Source organism: Chelon labrosus (genome assembly GCF_963514085.1).
Source record: "Chelon labrosus genome assembly, chromosome: 8".
Taxonomy (NCBI): domain Eukaryota; kingdom Metazoa; phylum Chordata; class Actinopteri; order Mugiliformes; family Mugilidae; genus Chelon; species Chelon labrosus.
Genome location: NC_140358.1, coordinates 30,636,470 through 30,652,714, shown reverse-complemented (window position 1 = coordinate 30,652,714; position 16,245 = coordinate 30,636,470). Strand labels below are relative to the sequence as shown.

General features: G+C 50.9%; 1 protein-coding gene across 2 annotated transcripts; it reads right to left on the bottom strand.

Moving 5' to 3' along the window:
- Positions 1 to 281: 281 nt before the first annotated feature.
- tbc1d9b (TBC1 domain family member 9b) lies at positions 282 to 16,189 on the bottom strand. 2 transcript variants are annotated; one of them, XM_084549721.1, is made up of 23 exons: positions 15,901 to 16,189; positions 12,086 to 12,196; positions 11,895 to 12,013; positions 11,582 to 11,813; positions 11,218 to 11,476; positions 10,874 to 11,081; positions 9,659 to 9,856; positions 9,219 to 9,365; positions 8,998 to 9,148; positions 8,708 to 8,922; positions 8,475 to 8,592; positions 8,194 to 8,396; positions 8,012 to 8,094; positions 7,816 to 7,945; positions 6,347 to 6,445; positions 6,199 to 6,267; positions 5,876 to 6,116; positions 5,742 to 5,807; positions 5,044 to 5,112; positions 4,765 to 4,818; positions 4,324 to 4,368; positions 1,237 to 1,328; positions 282 to 1,140 (listed from the first exon to the last, which is right to left on the bottom strand). In XM_084549721.1, exons 1-23 carry the CDS (start codon positions 16,016 to 16,018, stop codon positions 517 to 519), a joined length of 3,651 nt encoding a protein of 1,216 aa, XP_084405847.1. In that variant the 5' UTR covers positions 16,019 to 16,189; the 3' UTR covers positions 282 to 516. The 2 variants fall into 2 exon arrangements, with proteins under 2 accessions (XP_084405847.1, XP_084405848.1); XM_084549722.1 differs by lacking the exons at positions 11,895 to 12,013; positions 12,086 to 12,196; positions 15,901 to 16,189 and having other exon boundaries at positions 283 to 1,140; positions 11,691 to 11,805.
- Between the last annotated feature and the right edge of the window lie 56 nt (positions 16,190 to 16,245).

Sequence of the window (16,245 nt, the reverse complement as noted above, 5' to 3'; positions counted from 1 at the left end):
GGTCAGGGGATTAGGGGGGGTCAGGTTGGTCAGTGGGGTCAGGGGGTCAGGGTGGTCAGGGGATCAGCGGGGTCAGGGTGGTCAGGTGATTAGGGGGTCAGGTGATCATGGGGGTCAGGGGATCAGGGGGGTCAGGTTGGTCAGGGGGGTCAGGGGATCAGGGGGGTCAGGGGATCAGGGGGGTCAGGTGATCATGGGGGTCAGGGGATCAGGGGGGTCAGGTGATCATGGGGGTCAGGTGATTAGGGGGGTCAGGTTGGTCAGGGGGGTCAGGTGATCATGGGGGTCAGGGGATCAGGGGGGTCAGGGGATCATGGGGGTCAGGGGATTAGGGGGGTCAGGGGATTAGGGGGGTCAGGTTGGTCAGGGGGGTCAGGTGATCATGGGGGTCAGAGGATTAGGGGGGTCAGGTGATCATGGGGGTCAGGGGATCATGGGGGTCAGGGGATTAGGGGGGTCAGGTGATCATGGGGGTCAGGGGATCATGGGGGTCAGGGGATTAGGGGGGTCAGGGGATTAGGGGGCATGCTGGGTGAGTTCATGTTCAGAGGCAGAGCTTGTCTGACGCTCCACAGCTCGTTGAGCCTTGCAGGCGGCCATCTTAGCCTGGATGTCCCTCTTCCTCTCGAAGAAGTCAACGAGCGGTGGTTCTGTCAGCAGCGAGGCCAGCACCTGCTCGAAGGTAATTGACCAATCGACATCCAGCGCGCTGCCCCGCCTGCGCTGGCCGACGCCAATCAGCACGGTGTCATCTGCGATGTCCTCGCACTGAAGCGAGCCAGAGCTTACTACCGAGTATGAGGACGCCGACGTGTCGTCCTTGGTCTCCTCGTCGGATATCGGCAGAGGCGCCACATCCAGCTGGGCGTCGGCGAGAGCCTGGCACACCTGAGACTCACATGACACGCCCTCAGCAGGCTCCTCCTCCCCCTGTGAGTCGACGGCTACGGCCTGTGCAGGGGGCGGGGCCTGAGCGATGGTCTCCGCCGCCCTCTTGCTGCCGTTGTTGAACTTTTTGCCGACTTCTCCAATGCGCAGCAGCAGACTGGCCACGGTGGCGATGGAGTGATAGAGCTCCTGCTCCAAAGGCTCCTCGCTGAACATGTTGTAGAGTGTCTTACACAACTCAATGAACTGCTCCTACACAACAACACAATACACAACATAGTACACACAGGTTAATACACAGACACAGAGAGGAACAGGTGAGCTCAGGTAAGCTGAGCGGCATCTCACTTGGTTCATCCTCTGCAGGTCTTTGATGGTCTCTGTTTTGGGTTCCTTCTCTCTGGCCCACATCCTCAGGTAGTACTTGTAGTCCTTCACCTCTGAAAGGACACACAGGTCAGAGGTCAGAGGTCAGGTCAGGCTCTGCTTGACAGACTAACACTTCAACGGTAGAAAAAATGGTCGATGTGTCTCCACTTCCTCCCGATGGTCAAACTGAGGCTAGAAGTCCGGGTTCCCAATGACCCGTCCATCCTTCCTCTGCTCTACCTCCTCCAGTCACTTACTAATGTTGGATTCTGCACTGAACTCATTTATTATTATTATTATTATCAACTCTCACGTTCCTATGAAATAGATTAGACTTTATTGCCATGTGCACGGGTACCAGAAAGTACAGGTACACTGCAATGCTTGAGTCAACATTTTAAATAGCAGCAGAGAAGGAGAAATAAATACTAAATACACATTATTACTACTAAAATATAAACACTTTGAGAAAGTATAAGAAAATAAATATAAAAGTAGACAGAAGTAACAGTAGTAACTGGACATAAGGTTTTTACACATTAAATAAAATAATAGCTCAGTGTAAACCAGAGAGAAAGTCCAGTCTGGGGGATGTGGTTGTTAAATAACTATATAATAACTTCAACACACACCAATCAGCCATAACATTATGACCTAATATTGTGCAGGTCTCCCTTGTGGTGACTCATCAGAGAATGGACATGGGCCTTCTGAGGGTGTCCTGTTAGTGGGGGGGCCTTTGAGGGGAGGGGCCTCTGTGGATCATCCCACAGATACTTGATCAGTTTGGGATCTAGTGAATTTGTTTTTATTTTTAGTTGTTCCTAAAGTGTTTTTGTGTGTGTGTCTGTGTCAGGCTGCATCCTGCTGTGGATGGCTGCTGCCATCAAGGAGTGTCATTGCTATGGGGTGATGACCTGTACATTTCTACTCCTAAACTCAGACAAAACAGAAGTTATTGTATTCGGTCCTAAGCATCTCAGAGATTCATTATCTAATCACATGGTGTCTTTGGATGGCATTACCTTGGCCTCCAGTACTACTGTAAAAAACCTTGGTGTTATATTTGAGGAGGATATGTCCTTTAAATGTCACATAAAGCAAGTGACCAGGACTGCCTTCTTTCACCTGCGTAATATCGTCAACATCAGGAACATCCTGTCTCAGAGTGATGCTGAAAAACTAGTTCATGCATTTGTGTCGTCCAGACTGGATTATTGTAATTCATTACTGTCTGGCTGTCCAAATAGCTCTTTAAAAAGCCTCCAGTTGATTCAAAATGCCGCAGCAAGAGCATTGACAGGAATTAGCAAGAGAGATCATATTACTCCAGTTTTAGCTTCTCTTCACTGGCTCCCTTTAAAGTCTAGAATAGAATTTAAAATCCTCCTCCTTACATACAAGGCCCTTAAAGGCCTAGCTCCATCGTATCTTAAAGACCTTATTGTACCATATCATCCCAACAGATCACTTCGGTCTGAAAGGTCAGGCCTACTTGTGGTTCCTAGAATTTCAAAAAGTAGAATGGGAGGTAGAGCTTTCAGCTATCAGGCTCCTCTCCTGTGGAACCAGCTCCCAGTTTGGGTTCAGGAGGCAGACACTCTCTCTATTTTTAAAGTCAGGTTTAAGACTTCTTGTGAGTATCTCTGGCCTGGAGTTGTTTGTTACCTGTGGAGCTCTATACTACATCTGTTGTCGTGGTCTCATCAGCCTGCCCAGTCTTCATAGAATCCTGCAGTTCTCCACTTCTACCTAAATGAACAGTTCTCCAACCTACCTATGATTCCTCTTATATTCTCTAACTGTCCTGTAACATCATCAGTTGTATGTTGTATTAGTATCATCATCAGATTCTACATGTACGCTTTTGTCAGATGGATGTTTATCTTGCTGTTCTCTTCTCTCTTTCTTCTGTCTGTACCCGGCTTGCCTTAGGCAGATGGTTCCTCCATATGAGCTGGTTCTGGTTCTGCTCAAGGTTTCTTCCTGTTACTTCCTGTCTGTTCCTGTTCCACTAACCCAGGGCACTCTTTGTTCTGGCAGACTCAGAGTCATGCAGGTCATGACTCTGAGGTTACAAAATTTCATTGTAACTTGTGTGCAATGACACTTAGTTACTTATTTCTAGTAAATATCATCGTTTACTCACCAATATCACTTTTGTTTCATTTGCACTTGTTCAGGAGATAATTAGATCAGCGTATATCCATATAGCGGGAGTGGTCAGGGCATAGAAACGCAGTCTCTAAATAACATTATCTGCAGCAAAACTCGTTCATTCCGCCAATACTTTATGATACTCTAGTGCTGTTCCCCGTTGAGTCCGGAGTTACGTGTTATCATCATCCGGGGTCTGTAGATTGACCTACAGACCCCGGATGATGTCTTCTGACCTGGACGATGTCGTCTCTGAGCGGCACGTGCACCCGCTACGGTCGGCTTGTTTACCTGTAATTTGCTGCTGCTATGGTTCGTCCACAACCTCAGAGTCGGACAAATATTCAGCCATGTTGCAAAAAAACTAGCAGTAGCAAATTACAGGTAAACAAGCCGACCGTAGCGGGTGCGCACGCCGCTCAGAGACATCGTCCAGGTCAGAAGACATCATCCGCGTCACTCGTGTCACGTGACCACCTTGTAATCGCGCAAGTTGCGGTTAGAAAATCGCGTTTTATCATATCGCGATATTATCGCAAATGCAATTAATCGTTCAGCCCTACTTATTATCATCCGGGGTCTGTAGATCGAGCCCCGGATGATGTCTTCTGACCTGGAGGCTGCGTTTCGGTGCCCTGACCACTCCCGCTATATTGATCTACGCTGATCTGAACAAGTGCAAATGAAACAAAAGTGATACTGGTGAGTAAACGATGGTATTTTATGCTAGAAATAAGGTCCAGGTTGTAAAAAACAGTAGTTTCCCTTTAACTACCTAAAATGTAGGTGATGCCCGCTAACATGGAGAAGGTGGAGCTTATGACCTATACTGCAGGTCTCCAGCCACCAGGGGGAGCTCCACATGCTTTGGCTTCATAGTTCTGCTGGTTCTACACACTATACATTTACCTTTCTTCTCCTCGATGTCTCCTGCTCCGTCCTTCCCCTCCTCACCTGTTCACCAAGAGGAGATCTTCATCATCATCATTATCATCATTTTCACCATTATCACTTTCACCAACATCTTCATCGCCATCACCATCATCAGTTGATTAAAATCGTGACTTGTTCCCGCTGATAAAGTGCAGCTTGATGCACATCTGGCCACGCCCCTATCAGTGATGTCATGGCACAGGTGTAACATTTGGAGCCAGTGCAGAAGGTCAGAGGTTGTAAACTGATCAGAGTCAGAACAACGTGATGCCTGGTCCATTTTAGTGGTTTAGAAAACACTGCTGTGACTCAGGCCAGGTGAGACACACCTGCTGTGACATCGGCAGCTGTGGGCGGGGCCAGGGAAGCATCATGTCTGCAGGCAGCAACATCAGGTTTCATCAAAGAAACACAAACCTGAAGTGACTTCCGGCTGCCGTAAAGACTCCAGACCAGACAGGACAGAAGATTCTGGAGGAAATATGAAGGTGGAGGGAAGAAGAAGAAGAAAGAGAAGGAGAAGAAGAAGAAAGAGAAGACGAAAACGAAGAAAAGGGAGAAAGAGAAGAAGAAGACGAAAGAGAAGAAGAAATGCTCAGATGTGTTAGTTAAAGGTTTGTTCAGAGGCTGTTGTGGTGAAAGCTAGACTCAGTTCTGACTCAGTTCTGACTCAGTTCTGTTCATGTGAGTGTTTACCTGTTGGTTGGTCCTCAGTGAAGAAGTGTGTTGCCTCCAGAGCAGACTCCGCCTCCTCAGGACACAGAGCTGCAGAAAACAAACAAACCAACAGCTTGACCCTGACAGATCGAGGAGCTCAGCCCTCTTGTCGGTTCTGATCCAAATTTCCAGGGGCCTCATGTACGAAGACTTGCGTGGATTTCCTTCTAAAACGTGGCGCACGCTCAGATTTAGAAGCATTCTTCCTTTGTACAGTCCAATCGAGTGTACCCGACCCCTCCCTGTCCATGCCCTTTTTAAATATGCAAATTATATTTAAATTGACCCTGCACCTGAGTTTCCCCTCTCTGCCGTCTCTCGCTGCAGATTGCTCTTTAATGTTGACCTGTCCAGATGCATTGTGGGTATTTGATCTACCTGGCTGACATGAGGATAACTCCGCCCCACACGGCTGGCATGGCTCTGCTCAGGGTCGACCGGTCGGACTAATAGTTTTCACATTGATGACAGTTTCCCAGCATCACCTCTAAGTGTCTCCAGAGGATCAACAGCTGTAGAAGCCAGCGTAGCCAGACATGACGTTGGCGTGAGGAACGGACAAGTTCACGGACATTTCACTGTGATACATCTGAACTTTTCTGTGAGCGAGTACGTAGGAATGTTTTTGTCTGCACACAACCGTCGTACATGAGGCCCCTGGTGAGCTGAGACATTACCTGGTGGCAGGTGGAGCTTGTAGAGCAGTTTGAGTTTCTCAGTCATGTCACCGTGGTACATTCCACCTGTAAGAACACAATACAGTGAGTGGGAACCCCAGTGGTTCTGGATCTGGTTCTGGTTCTGGACTCACTTAGTCCAGTGATGAACTCTTTGAAGTTGACCAGCCCGTCCTGGTTCTGGTCCAGGAGTCTGAAGAGGCGGGCCGACAGCGTGGGGGTGTGTCCTCCACAGATCCAGGGAGCCAGGGCCGCATAGAGCTGGGTGAACTGAGCCGGGTCGATGCGGTACTGCTCCAGATAGGGCAGACTAGGATCATGCCGCTCAGCCGCTGAGCTGCTGGAGCCCCAGTAACAGCTGGTCATGTGTTTGGACTGAACCGGGACAGAGACGGTCAAACATGGAGGACAAAAGCTTCATGTGGACACATCGGATGGACAGAGAGCTGGTTCTCACCTTGAAGAGACAGTAGAGGTCCTCCAGCTCCTCGATGCTGAAGGCCGACTCAGTCATCATCGCCCTCACCTGCACAAAAAAAAAAAAACACACCTGTAAACTGGGCCCAGGTCAACACTAGGATCTGCAGGACGATTACAACACCCACCACGCTCCTCTTGGCCGTGTCCTCCAAAGACTGGATGACCTTTAACCTCTGCTTGAATCTCATCTGCTCAATGACATCAGAACGCAGGCTGCCGAACTTCTGCTCAGAGAAGAAGAACAAAATGAGTGACCTCAAAAAAACGTCCCTGAGATGCTGTGCTCCCTGTGACCCCAGGATATAGCCCGATGCAGCCTGAGGCCCTGTGACCCCAGGATATAGCCCGATGCAGCCTGAGGCCCTGTGACCCCAGGATACAGCCCGATGCAGCCTGAGGCCCTGTGACCCCGGGATATAGCCCGATGCAGCCTGATGCCCTGTGACCCCAGGATATAGCCCGATGCAGCCCAGGGCCCTGTGACCCCGGGATATAGCCCGATGCAGCCTGAGGCCCTGTGGCTCCGGGATATAGCCCGATGCAGCCTGAGGCCCTGTGACCCCGGGATATAGCCCGATGCAGCCTGAGGCCCTGTGACCCCGGGATATAGCCCGATGCAGCCTGATGCAGCCTGAGGCCCTGTGACCCCGGGATATAGCCCGATGCTCTGTGGCCCCGGGATATAGCCCGATGCAGCCTGAGGCCCTGTGGCTCCGGGATATAGCCCGATGCAGCCTGAGGCCCTGTGGCCCCGGGATATAGCCCGATGCAGCCTGAGGCCCTGTGGCCCCGGGATATAGCCCGATGCAGCCCGATGCAGCCTGAGGCCCTGTGGCTCCAGGATATAGCCCGATGCAGCCTGAGGCCCTGTGGCTCCGGGATATAGCCCGATGCAGCCTGAGGCCCTGTGGCCCCGGGATATAGCCCGATGCAGCCTGAGGCCCTGTGACCCCGGGATATAGCCCGATGCAGCCTGAGGCCCTGTGACCCCGGGATATAGCCCGATGCAGCCTGAGGCCCTGTGACCCCAGGATATAGCCCGATGCAGCCCAGTGCCCTGTGACCCCAGGATATAGCCCGATGCAGCCCAGGGCCCTGTGACCCCAGGATATAGCCCGATGCAGCCTGAGGCCCTGTGACCCCAGGATATAGCCCGATGCAGCCCAGGGCCCTGTGACCCCGGGATATAGCCCGATGCAGCCTGAGGCCCTGTGACCCCAGGATATAGCCCGATGCAGCCTGAGGCCCTGTGACCCCGGGATATAGCCCGATGCAGCCTGATGCCCTGTGACCCCAGGATATAGCCCGATGCAGCCCAGGGCCCTGTGACCCCGGGATATAGCCCGATGCAGCCTGAGGCCCTGTGGCTCCGGGATATAGCCCGATGCAGCCTGAGGCCCTGTGACCCCGGGATATAGCCCGATGCAGCCTGAGGCCCTGTGACCCCGGGATATAGCCCGATGCAGCCTCAGGCCCTGTGACCCCGGGATATAGCCAGAGGTCTTTTCCAGGATATAGCCCAAGGCCTTGCGGCTCAAGGGTATAGCCTCAGACATTTCACTGAGATGTCTTCTGTGGATGACATCAGTCTGACCTCGTAAGACGACTTGATGAGTTCAAAAACGTCGATCTCAGGTGGGGGGTCGTCACCGCTTGTCAGCAAGGCGTGCAGGTGAGGGATGGGTGGAGCCACCGTCTGTTTATTGACAACATTATCCAGGTACCTGTAGAAGAGGACGGAGTCACTCTGCATGTCTCATCCTGGAAGCACATGTTCATCAGAGTCCTACCTGCCCAGGATGGTCATGGCCTCGCCCTCATCGCTGCAGGACAACAGGGCGTTCATGTTGTCCTGGAGCACAGCCAGCGCCACCTGCAGGTACATGACAGACAGGAAGTAACTCACAGGAGATCAGAGGCTAGAAAGGTACCAGTCACACTAACCTGGCAGGTGTTAGTCAGTAACCAGTACCTGGAAGGTGACCTTGATGCCCTCGTAGAAGAAGCAGTCAACCAGCAGCACGGCACTGTCAAAGGGCATCACTGACAGGAACAGTGTGAGGAACCAGGACAGGCTGATGGTGGAGATGACTCCCAGATCCTGCATGTGTTCATACAGCAGAGGGAGGAAGGCCCGGGTCAGCTCCTCAAACACCCCCTGATCCACCAGAGCTCCTGTAGGGACAGAACCCGTCAGACTGGACTTGAACACACTGAGGGGCAGGTCTTACGGTCCATGGTTCTGGTACTGACCTACGACTCTGGTGTTGTAGTAGTCGGGCAGCATGCGCTCACATAGAGCCACCAGCAGCCAGAAGGCTTCCTCCTCGGTACAATAGAGCAGCAGGACAGAGGTGACAATGTTCATCGCCTGATGGGCGACAGAACCAGTTAACGTCTACTGTTTTTCATCGGTCCGTCTGGTGAAGTCTTACAGCCCTGCTCAGCACTAGCAGCAGCCTGTCTCAGTGTTTGATGGTTCCTACCTGACAGTACCCGATGCCTGGGTTGCGGTGGGCGTAGGCTGTGAGGACGCGACGCAAAGCGGCAATGCCCGTCTCGTTCTGGAAGGCTCGGTGTTCAGGCATCGAGCGGTGAAGGTCACGCTCTATCTCCTCTGTAGCCAATGAACACAGCCCCATTGCCTGCTCCACCAGTTCGCCATAGTAACCAGGGTGAGACGCCATCTCGTTCTGTGCTCCTGGACCAAGTGGACACATGAATGAATGAAGAGAGAACAGCAGATAAATGAACGAATGAACGAACGAATACTGACCAGAGAAGAGCAGCCACAGCTCCCCTCTCAGACACTCCGGGATCCCGTTGAGGACCAGTTCTCTGGTTCTGGAGGTGCGATACATACAAACACCTCGACCGAACTCTGAGAAGTGGATTTTCCACGCCTCCTCCTTCATCTTCTCCTTCATCTGGACAGAGCACAGATCATTACTCCTCTGTCTAACAGTACCAGTATCTGTGTCATTGAGACTAACTCACTGCTTTGGGTCCCAGGTCCTCCGGAGCGTCTCGGTGGTAGAGCTGCAGCAGACCCTGGCTGGCCGTGGGCAGACCGGGGTGATAATGGCGCCCCCTGTGGACAGATTCTGATCCTACAGACGAGGACGAAGGGAGGCTGGAGGAGGCCTGAGGATATTAACAGTATTAGCAGGGACCACTTGTGATCAGATCTCAGTCAGCATTCTCTCAAACAAGGGATCACTTTCTACCACTGTTTCAGAACTATGAATTAAATTGAACCGAGACGAGATGCAAGAAGTGGAAATCAGTGAGTTTTAAAGTAGACATACATCACAGAGTGTTTATCACTGATAATAAGTCGTCTCAAGAGTTAACTAATTATGTTATGGTTATTTATGTTTAGAAGAGCCACTAAGAAGACCCGAGGCTGAAGGAGAGTCTGACTGTCACTGACGTACCGACTGACCAATTACAGACAGCGGGCTGGTGTCGCCCCACGAGCTGTCGGGCGTTCGTTGCAGGAAATCGGAGATGCGTTGAACCAGGAAGTCTCTGTCTTTGAGGTTGGCGAACAGGAAGTTCATCTTGTTCTTGGTGCTGATGGACACGGGACACGGCAGAACGCTGCTGCTGTCCGCCTTCTCCACGACAGACACCTGGTGAGCAGAGGATCATGGGAAAAATGACAATGACACTCAGAGCCGGCCCAAGCTTCCATGGGGCCCTAAGCAACATTTGATTTCGGGGCCCATTTTGTTACCCATTTTGTTGCATTTTATTGTTGTTCTTGCACTACAAATTATTATTGTACATTGCTGTTGCAGTTTTTTGAAACCAAAAATAATAAACCAGATTACACTTTCAAAGTAAATATGTTGTCTACTGGTTTCTTTTTGTTACACATGTTACACACTGAAATTACAAATTAACATGTCAGGCTGACAATAGGATAATGTAAACAACACTGCCAGAGCTGCAATGAGTTTATAGTAGGTGTGTGAATGATCAACAATCAATAGTGGTGGCAGAAATAGAGGGCCCCAAAATCAAATGTTGCTTAGGACCCCATGGAAACTTAGGCTGGCTCTGGGCGCACATGACCGGTGCAGCGGAGCTTTGACATTTACAGAGAGGCAGTAAGAACCACTAGGCCTACATCAGCAGCAGCAGCAGCAGCACTCTGTTGATATAAAATTGTGTTTTTGTACAGTAGTATATCTTTGATCATATAGAAAGCATCACTCATACATGCAAAGATAAATCAAAAAATAAAATAAATAAAAAATCTGTGAATTGCTCTCTGGGGCCCCCTAGTGGTCGCGGGGCCCTAAGCAGGCGCTTAGTTCGCTTATGCATTGGGCCGGCTCTGATGACACTCTCAATCTTGTCTTGTGAGACATGCTTTTGTATGTTTGTAATTAAAGTTATCGTTACAAATAAAAACCCGTTGACACTAAACTTCAAGTTTTAATGTGGTTTAGTGCAACAGCGCCCCCTGGCGGAGGACACTAGCATCTACAGGTAGTTCAACAGACAAGTTGCTCATTCACCAAAACACACATTAGAAATGTAAGAGTTGCGGAATAATTTTAGGAGGTGTTGGATCAGTTCCTGTAATCTACAGACTTTGACTATTTCCTGAAGCACCAGCAGACGTTGTGACGTTGGTTTACCTCTCTCAGAGGAATGATGAGCTGACACAGGTCTTCCTCACGGCTGTTGAAGCAGATGTAGTTGTTGGAGATGAACAACTGTCCAATCACATGCATCTTAGCGAACGGTGTCCACAGCGTGCAGTCCGTGTGTCCATCCAGACGTTCATCCTGCGTCAACCGGAACATCGCCCGGTAACGCTCGTTCTTCGCCCGGGCGTCCAAATCCCTGTGGACAGGAAACAGCTGATCAGGTCAAATGTCAACCATATTTCAGGAGTATGACTGAAACTCCTTTCTGAGGCCATAGAAAGGTAAATCCCTGCCAGCTTGTTTCAGATTCAAACTTGTGAACAGAGTGAGACCTCTTCAGCACAGAGACATTCTTCAGTGTCTTGCAGGGTTTGGGCAGCGAACGGTCTGCAGCAAAGGCCTCGTTGTCCAGCAGCTGCCGCATGGCGATGTTGGCGAGCTGCTCCATCAGCTTGAAGGTGTCGTTGATGTTGAGAAACATGGAGAAGAAATGTTCTGTATGACGTGTGCTCACACGAACACTCTCTGGAAACACCAGCGTAGCATTCTTCTCCAGTTGAGTCACCTCGGTCCACGGCACCACCAGGGTCACTGAGGTCACAGGGAGGACAGCAGCACAGCAACCATTAAACCACATCTACAACATGGACGCGCGTTCAGGTGATGTCAGAGAGCAAATCATGAAACTACTCATACCCTCCTTGCCCAGAAGGAAGGAGTAGAAGCACAGGTGGTTGACGGACAGGTAGAGCCAGCCCTGCCGTGGCACTCTGCCCTTCCAGTAGCTGCAGGAGTAATAATTCACCAGCTTTTCTTCATCGGGCATCCCGAACAACTTCCTCATCTTCAGCTCCGCTTCCCGAAACTTCCCGCTGTCCTCCTCCTGCTCCTCACCCTGCTTCAGCCGGTTCTCCTCGGCGATGATGCCCTGCAGGAAGTGACATCATTCAACAACAAGAACACAGGAAAACAGTGTGAGGAAAGCAAAGAAGAAGAGGAAGTGACTTACGCAGATCTTTCCTTTGACAAAGGTGGTGACATCTTCATCATTGTCAAAGATAGAGATAGTCTGCAGCAGGTTGGACTCCAGCCAATCCCAGTGCTCCGTGATCTCCCTCCTGGATGAGCCTGCAGACACAGCTGAGGGTTAACAAACTAAAAGTACCGCCAGTCCCACAGCTCCCAGTCCAGCGGACTCACCACAGGCGATGTTCCAGTAGATCTGAGAGTCTCCAGTCTGCAACAGGATTCTGTAGGGGGCCACTCGAGCACTGGAATCCAAAACCACATCCAGGGTCCCGACCAGGAGACCTGGAGCCACAGCAACAAGCAGTCCAGGAGACAGGTGAACCAAGAGAGACAGGTGATTCAGGAAAAAGGTGAACAAGAGAGACAGGTGAACTACGGAGACAGGTGAACCAGAGAGACAGGTGAACTACAGAGACAGGTGAACCAGAGAGACAGGTGAACCAGAGAGACAGGTGAACAAGAGAGACAGGTGAACCAGGAGACAGGTGAACAAGAGAGACAGGTGAACCAGAGAGACAGGTGAACCAGAGAGACAGGTGATTCAGGAAAAAGGTGAACATGAGAGACAGGTGAACTACGGAGACAGGTGAACCAGAGAAAGAGGTGAACTACAGAGGCAGGTGAACAAGAGAGACAGGTGAACCAGAGAGACAGGTGAATTACAGAGACAGGTGAACCAGGAGACAAGTGAACCAGGAGACAAGTGAACCAGAGAGACAGGTGAACCAGGAGACAGGTGAACTACAGAGACAGGTGAACCAGAGACACAGGTGAACCAGAGAGACAGATGAGCCAGAGAGACAGGTGAACCAGAGAGACAGATGACCTACAGAGACAAGTGAACCAGGAGACAAGTCAACCAGAGAGACAGGTGAACAAGAGAGACAGGTGACATAGAGAGACAGGTGAACCAGGACACAGGTGAACTACAGAGACAGGTGAACCAAAGAAAGAGGTGAACCGAGAGACAGGTCAACCAGAGAGACAGGTGAACCAGAGAGACAGGTCAACCAGAGAGACAGGTGAACCAGGAGACAGGTGAACCAGAGAGACAGGTGAACCAGGAGACAGATGAACCAGGAGACAGATGAACCAGAGAGACAGGTGAACCAGGAGACAAGTGAACCAGAGAGACAGGTGAACCAGGAGACAGATGAATCAGAGAGACAGGTGAACCAGAAAGACAGGTGAACCAGAAGACAGATGAACCAGAGAGACAGGTGAACAAGAGAGACAGGTGAACCAGGAGACAGATGAACCAGAGAGACAGGTGAACAAGAGAGACAGGTGAACCAGAGAGACAGGTGAATTACAGAGACAGGTGAACCAGGAGACAAGTGAACCAGAGAGACAGGTGAACCAGGAGACAGGTGAACTACAGAGACAGGTGAACAAGAGAGACAGGTGAACCAGAGAGACAGATGAGCCAGAGAGACAGGTGAACCAGAGAGACAGATGACCTACAGAGACAAGTGAACCAGGAGACAAGTCAACCAGAGAGACAGGTGAACAAGAGAGACAGGTGACATAGAGAGACAAGTGAACAAGAGAGACAGGTGAACTACAGAGACAGGTGAACCAGGACACAGGTGAACTACAGAGACAGGTGAACCAGGACACAGGTGAACTACAGAGACAGGTGAACCAAAGAAAGAGGTGAACCGAGAGACAAGTGAACCAGAGAGACAGGTGAACCAGAGAGACAGGTGAACCAGAGAGACAGGTGAACCAGGAGACAGGTGAACCAGAGAGACAGGTCAACCAGAGAGACAGGTCAACCAGAGAGACAGGTGAACCAGGAGACAGATGAACCAGAGAGACAGGTGAACTAGAGAGACAGGTGAACCAGAGAGACAAGTGAACCAGGAGACAGGTGAACCAGAGAGACAGGTGAACCAGAGAGACAAGTGAACCAGAGAGACAGGTGAACCAGGAGACAGATGAACCAGAGAGACAGGTGAACCAGGAGACAGATGAACCAGGAGACAGATGAACCAGAGAGACAGGTGAACCAGAGAGACAGGTGAACCAGGAGACAGATGAACCAGAGAGACAAGTGAACCAGAGAGACAGGTGAACCAGGAGACAGGTGAACAAGAGAGACAGGTGAACAAGAGAGACAGGTGAATTACAGAGACAGGTGAACCAGGAGACAAGTGAACCAGAGAGACAGGTGAACTACAGAGACAGGTGAACAAGAGAGACAAGTGAACCAGAGAGACAGGTGAACTAGAGAGACAGATGAACCAGAGAGATAGGTGAACCAGAGAGACAGGTGAACCAGGAGACAGATGAACCAGAGAGACAGGTGAACTACAGAGACAGGTGAACCAGAGAAAGAGGTGAACTACAGAGACAGGTGAACAAGAGAGACAGGTGAACAAGAGAGACAGGTGAACCAGGAGACAGATGAACCAGAGAGACAGGTGAACCAGAGAGACAGGTGAACCAGGAGACAGATGAACCAGAGAGACAGGTGAACTAGAGAGACAGGTGAACTAGAGAGACAGGTGAACCAGAGAAAGAGGTGAACTACAGAGACAGGTGAACAAGAGAGACAGGTGAACCAGGAGACAGATGAACCAGAGAGACAGGTGAACTAGAGAGACAGGTGAACTACAGAGACAGGTGAACCAGAGAAAGAGGTGAACTACAGAGACAGGTGAACAAGAGAGACAGGTGAACCAGGAGACAGATGAACCAGAGAGACAGGTGAACCAGAGAGACAGGTGAACCAGAGAGACAGGTGAACCAGGAGACAGATGAACCAGAGAGACAGATGAACCAGGAGACAGATGAACCAGAGAGGCAGGTGAACTAGAGAGACAGGTGAACTAGAGAGACAGGTGAACTACAGAGACAGGTGAACTACAGAGACAGGTGAACCAGAGAGACAGGTGAACTACAGAGACAGGTGAACCAGAGAAAGAGGTGAACTACAGAGACAGGTGAACCAGGAGACAGGTGAACTAGAGAGACAGGTGAACTACAGAGACAGGTGAACCAGAGAGACAGGTGAACCAGGAGACAGATGAACTAGAGAGACAGGTGAACTAGAGAGACAGGTGAACCAGGAGACAGGTGAACTAGAGAGACAGGTGAACCAGGAGACAGGTGAACCAGGAGACAGGTGAACTAGAGAGACAGGTGAACTAGAGAGACAGGTGAACCAGGAGACAGGTGAACTAGAGAGACAGGTGAACTACAGAGACAGGTGAACCAGAGAAAGAGGTGAACTACAGAGACAGGTGAACAAGAGAGACAGGTGAACCAGGAGACAGATGAACCAGAGAGACAGGTGAACCAGAGAGACAGGTGAACCAGGAGACAGATGAACCAGAGAGACAGGTGAACTAGAGAGACAGGTGAACTACAGAGACAGGTGAACCAGAGAGACAGGTGAACTAGAGAGACAGGTGAACTAGAGAGACAGGTGAACTACAGAGACAGGTGAACCAGAGAGACAGGTGAACTACAGAGACAGGTGAACAAGAGAGACAGGTGAACCAGGAGACAGGTGAACCAGAGAGACAGGTGAACTAGAGAGACAGATGAACCAGGAGACAGGTGAACTAGAGAGACAGGTGAACTAGAGAGACAGGTGAACCAGGAGACAGGTGAACCAGGAGACAGGTGAACTAGAGAGACAGGTGAACCAGGAGACAGATGAACCAGGAGACAGATGAACCAGGAGACAGATGAACTAGAGAGACAGGTGAACCAGGAGACAGGTGATCCTAATAGTTCTACAGTAATAATTCTAAGTAACTGTTTGCGGTTCTGACTGCAGAACTACTTGGATGTTCTGATTGGACCAACCAACCGTCCAATCAGAACATCAGAACTAATGTCTGGTTAAAGTGTGTCTCCGGGTCGGTGAGTCTGTGGAGGGAGGTTCCTCTGCCCTCAGCTCAAGATAAACACATCAAAACAACCACACACCGGTCAGGACCGGATCAACAGAACCGGACCGCAGTATTACACACCGGAGAGTCCCCCTCCGCGGCCATGCCCCCTCCTCCTCTGCAGGATGAAGAACGGATTGGCCCGCTCGGACACCCACAGAGCCCCGGCCAGCAGCACCTCCTCAGGCTGGATCCACATCACCCTACCCGGGACAAAGGGCCGTGTGTCAGCGGGCTACGGCTCACCCTCCGCCGGGGAACACCGGAGACGGGCCGGTGCGTCTGCGGACCTCTGCTCAGCGGAGTCAGGGGGAACAGGCTCCGTCTAATTCAGACGAACATCGAACTGATGTTGTTGTTTTCACTCAGTCTGGTGACTCCACATCACTTCCGGGTGTGACGCATCGGGCCCCGCCTTCTGCGCAT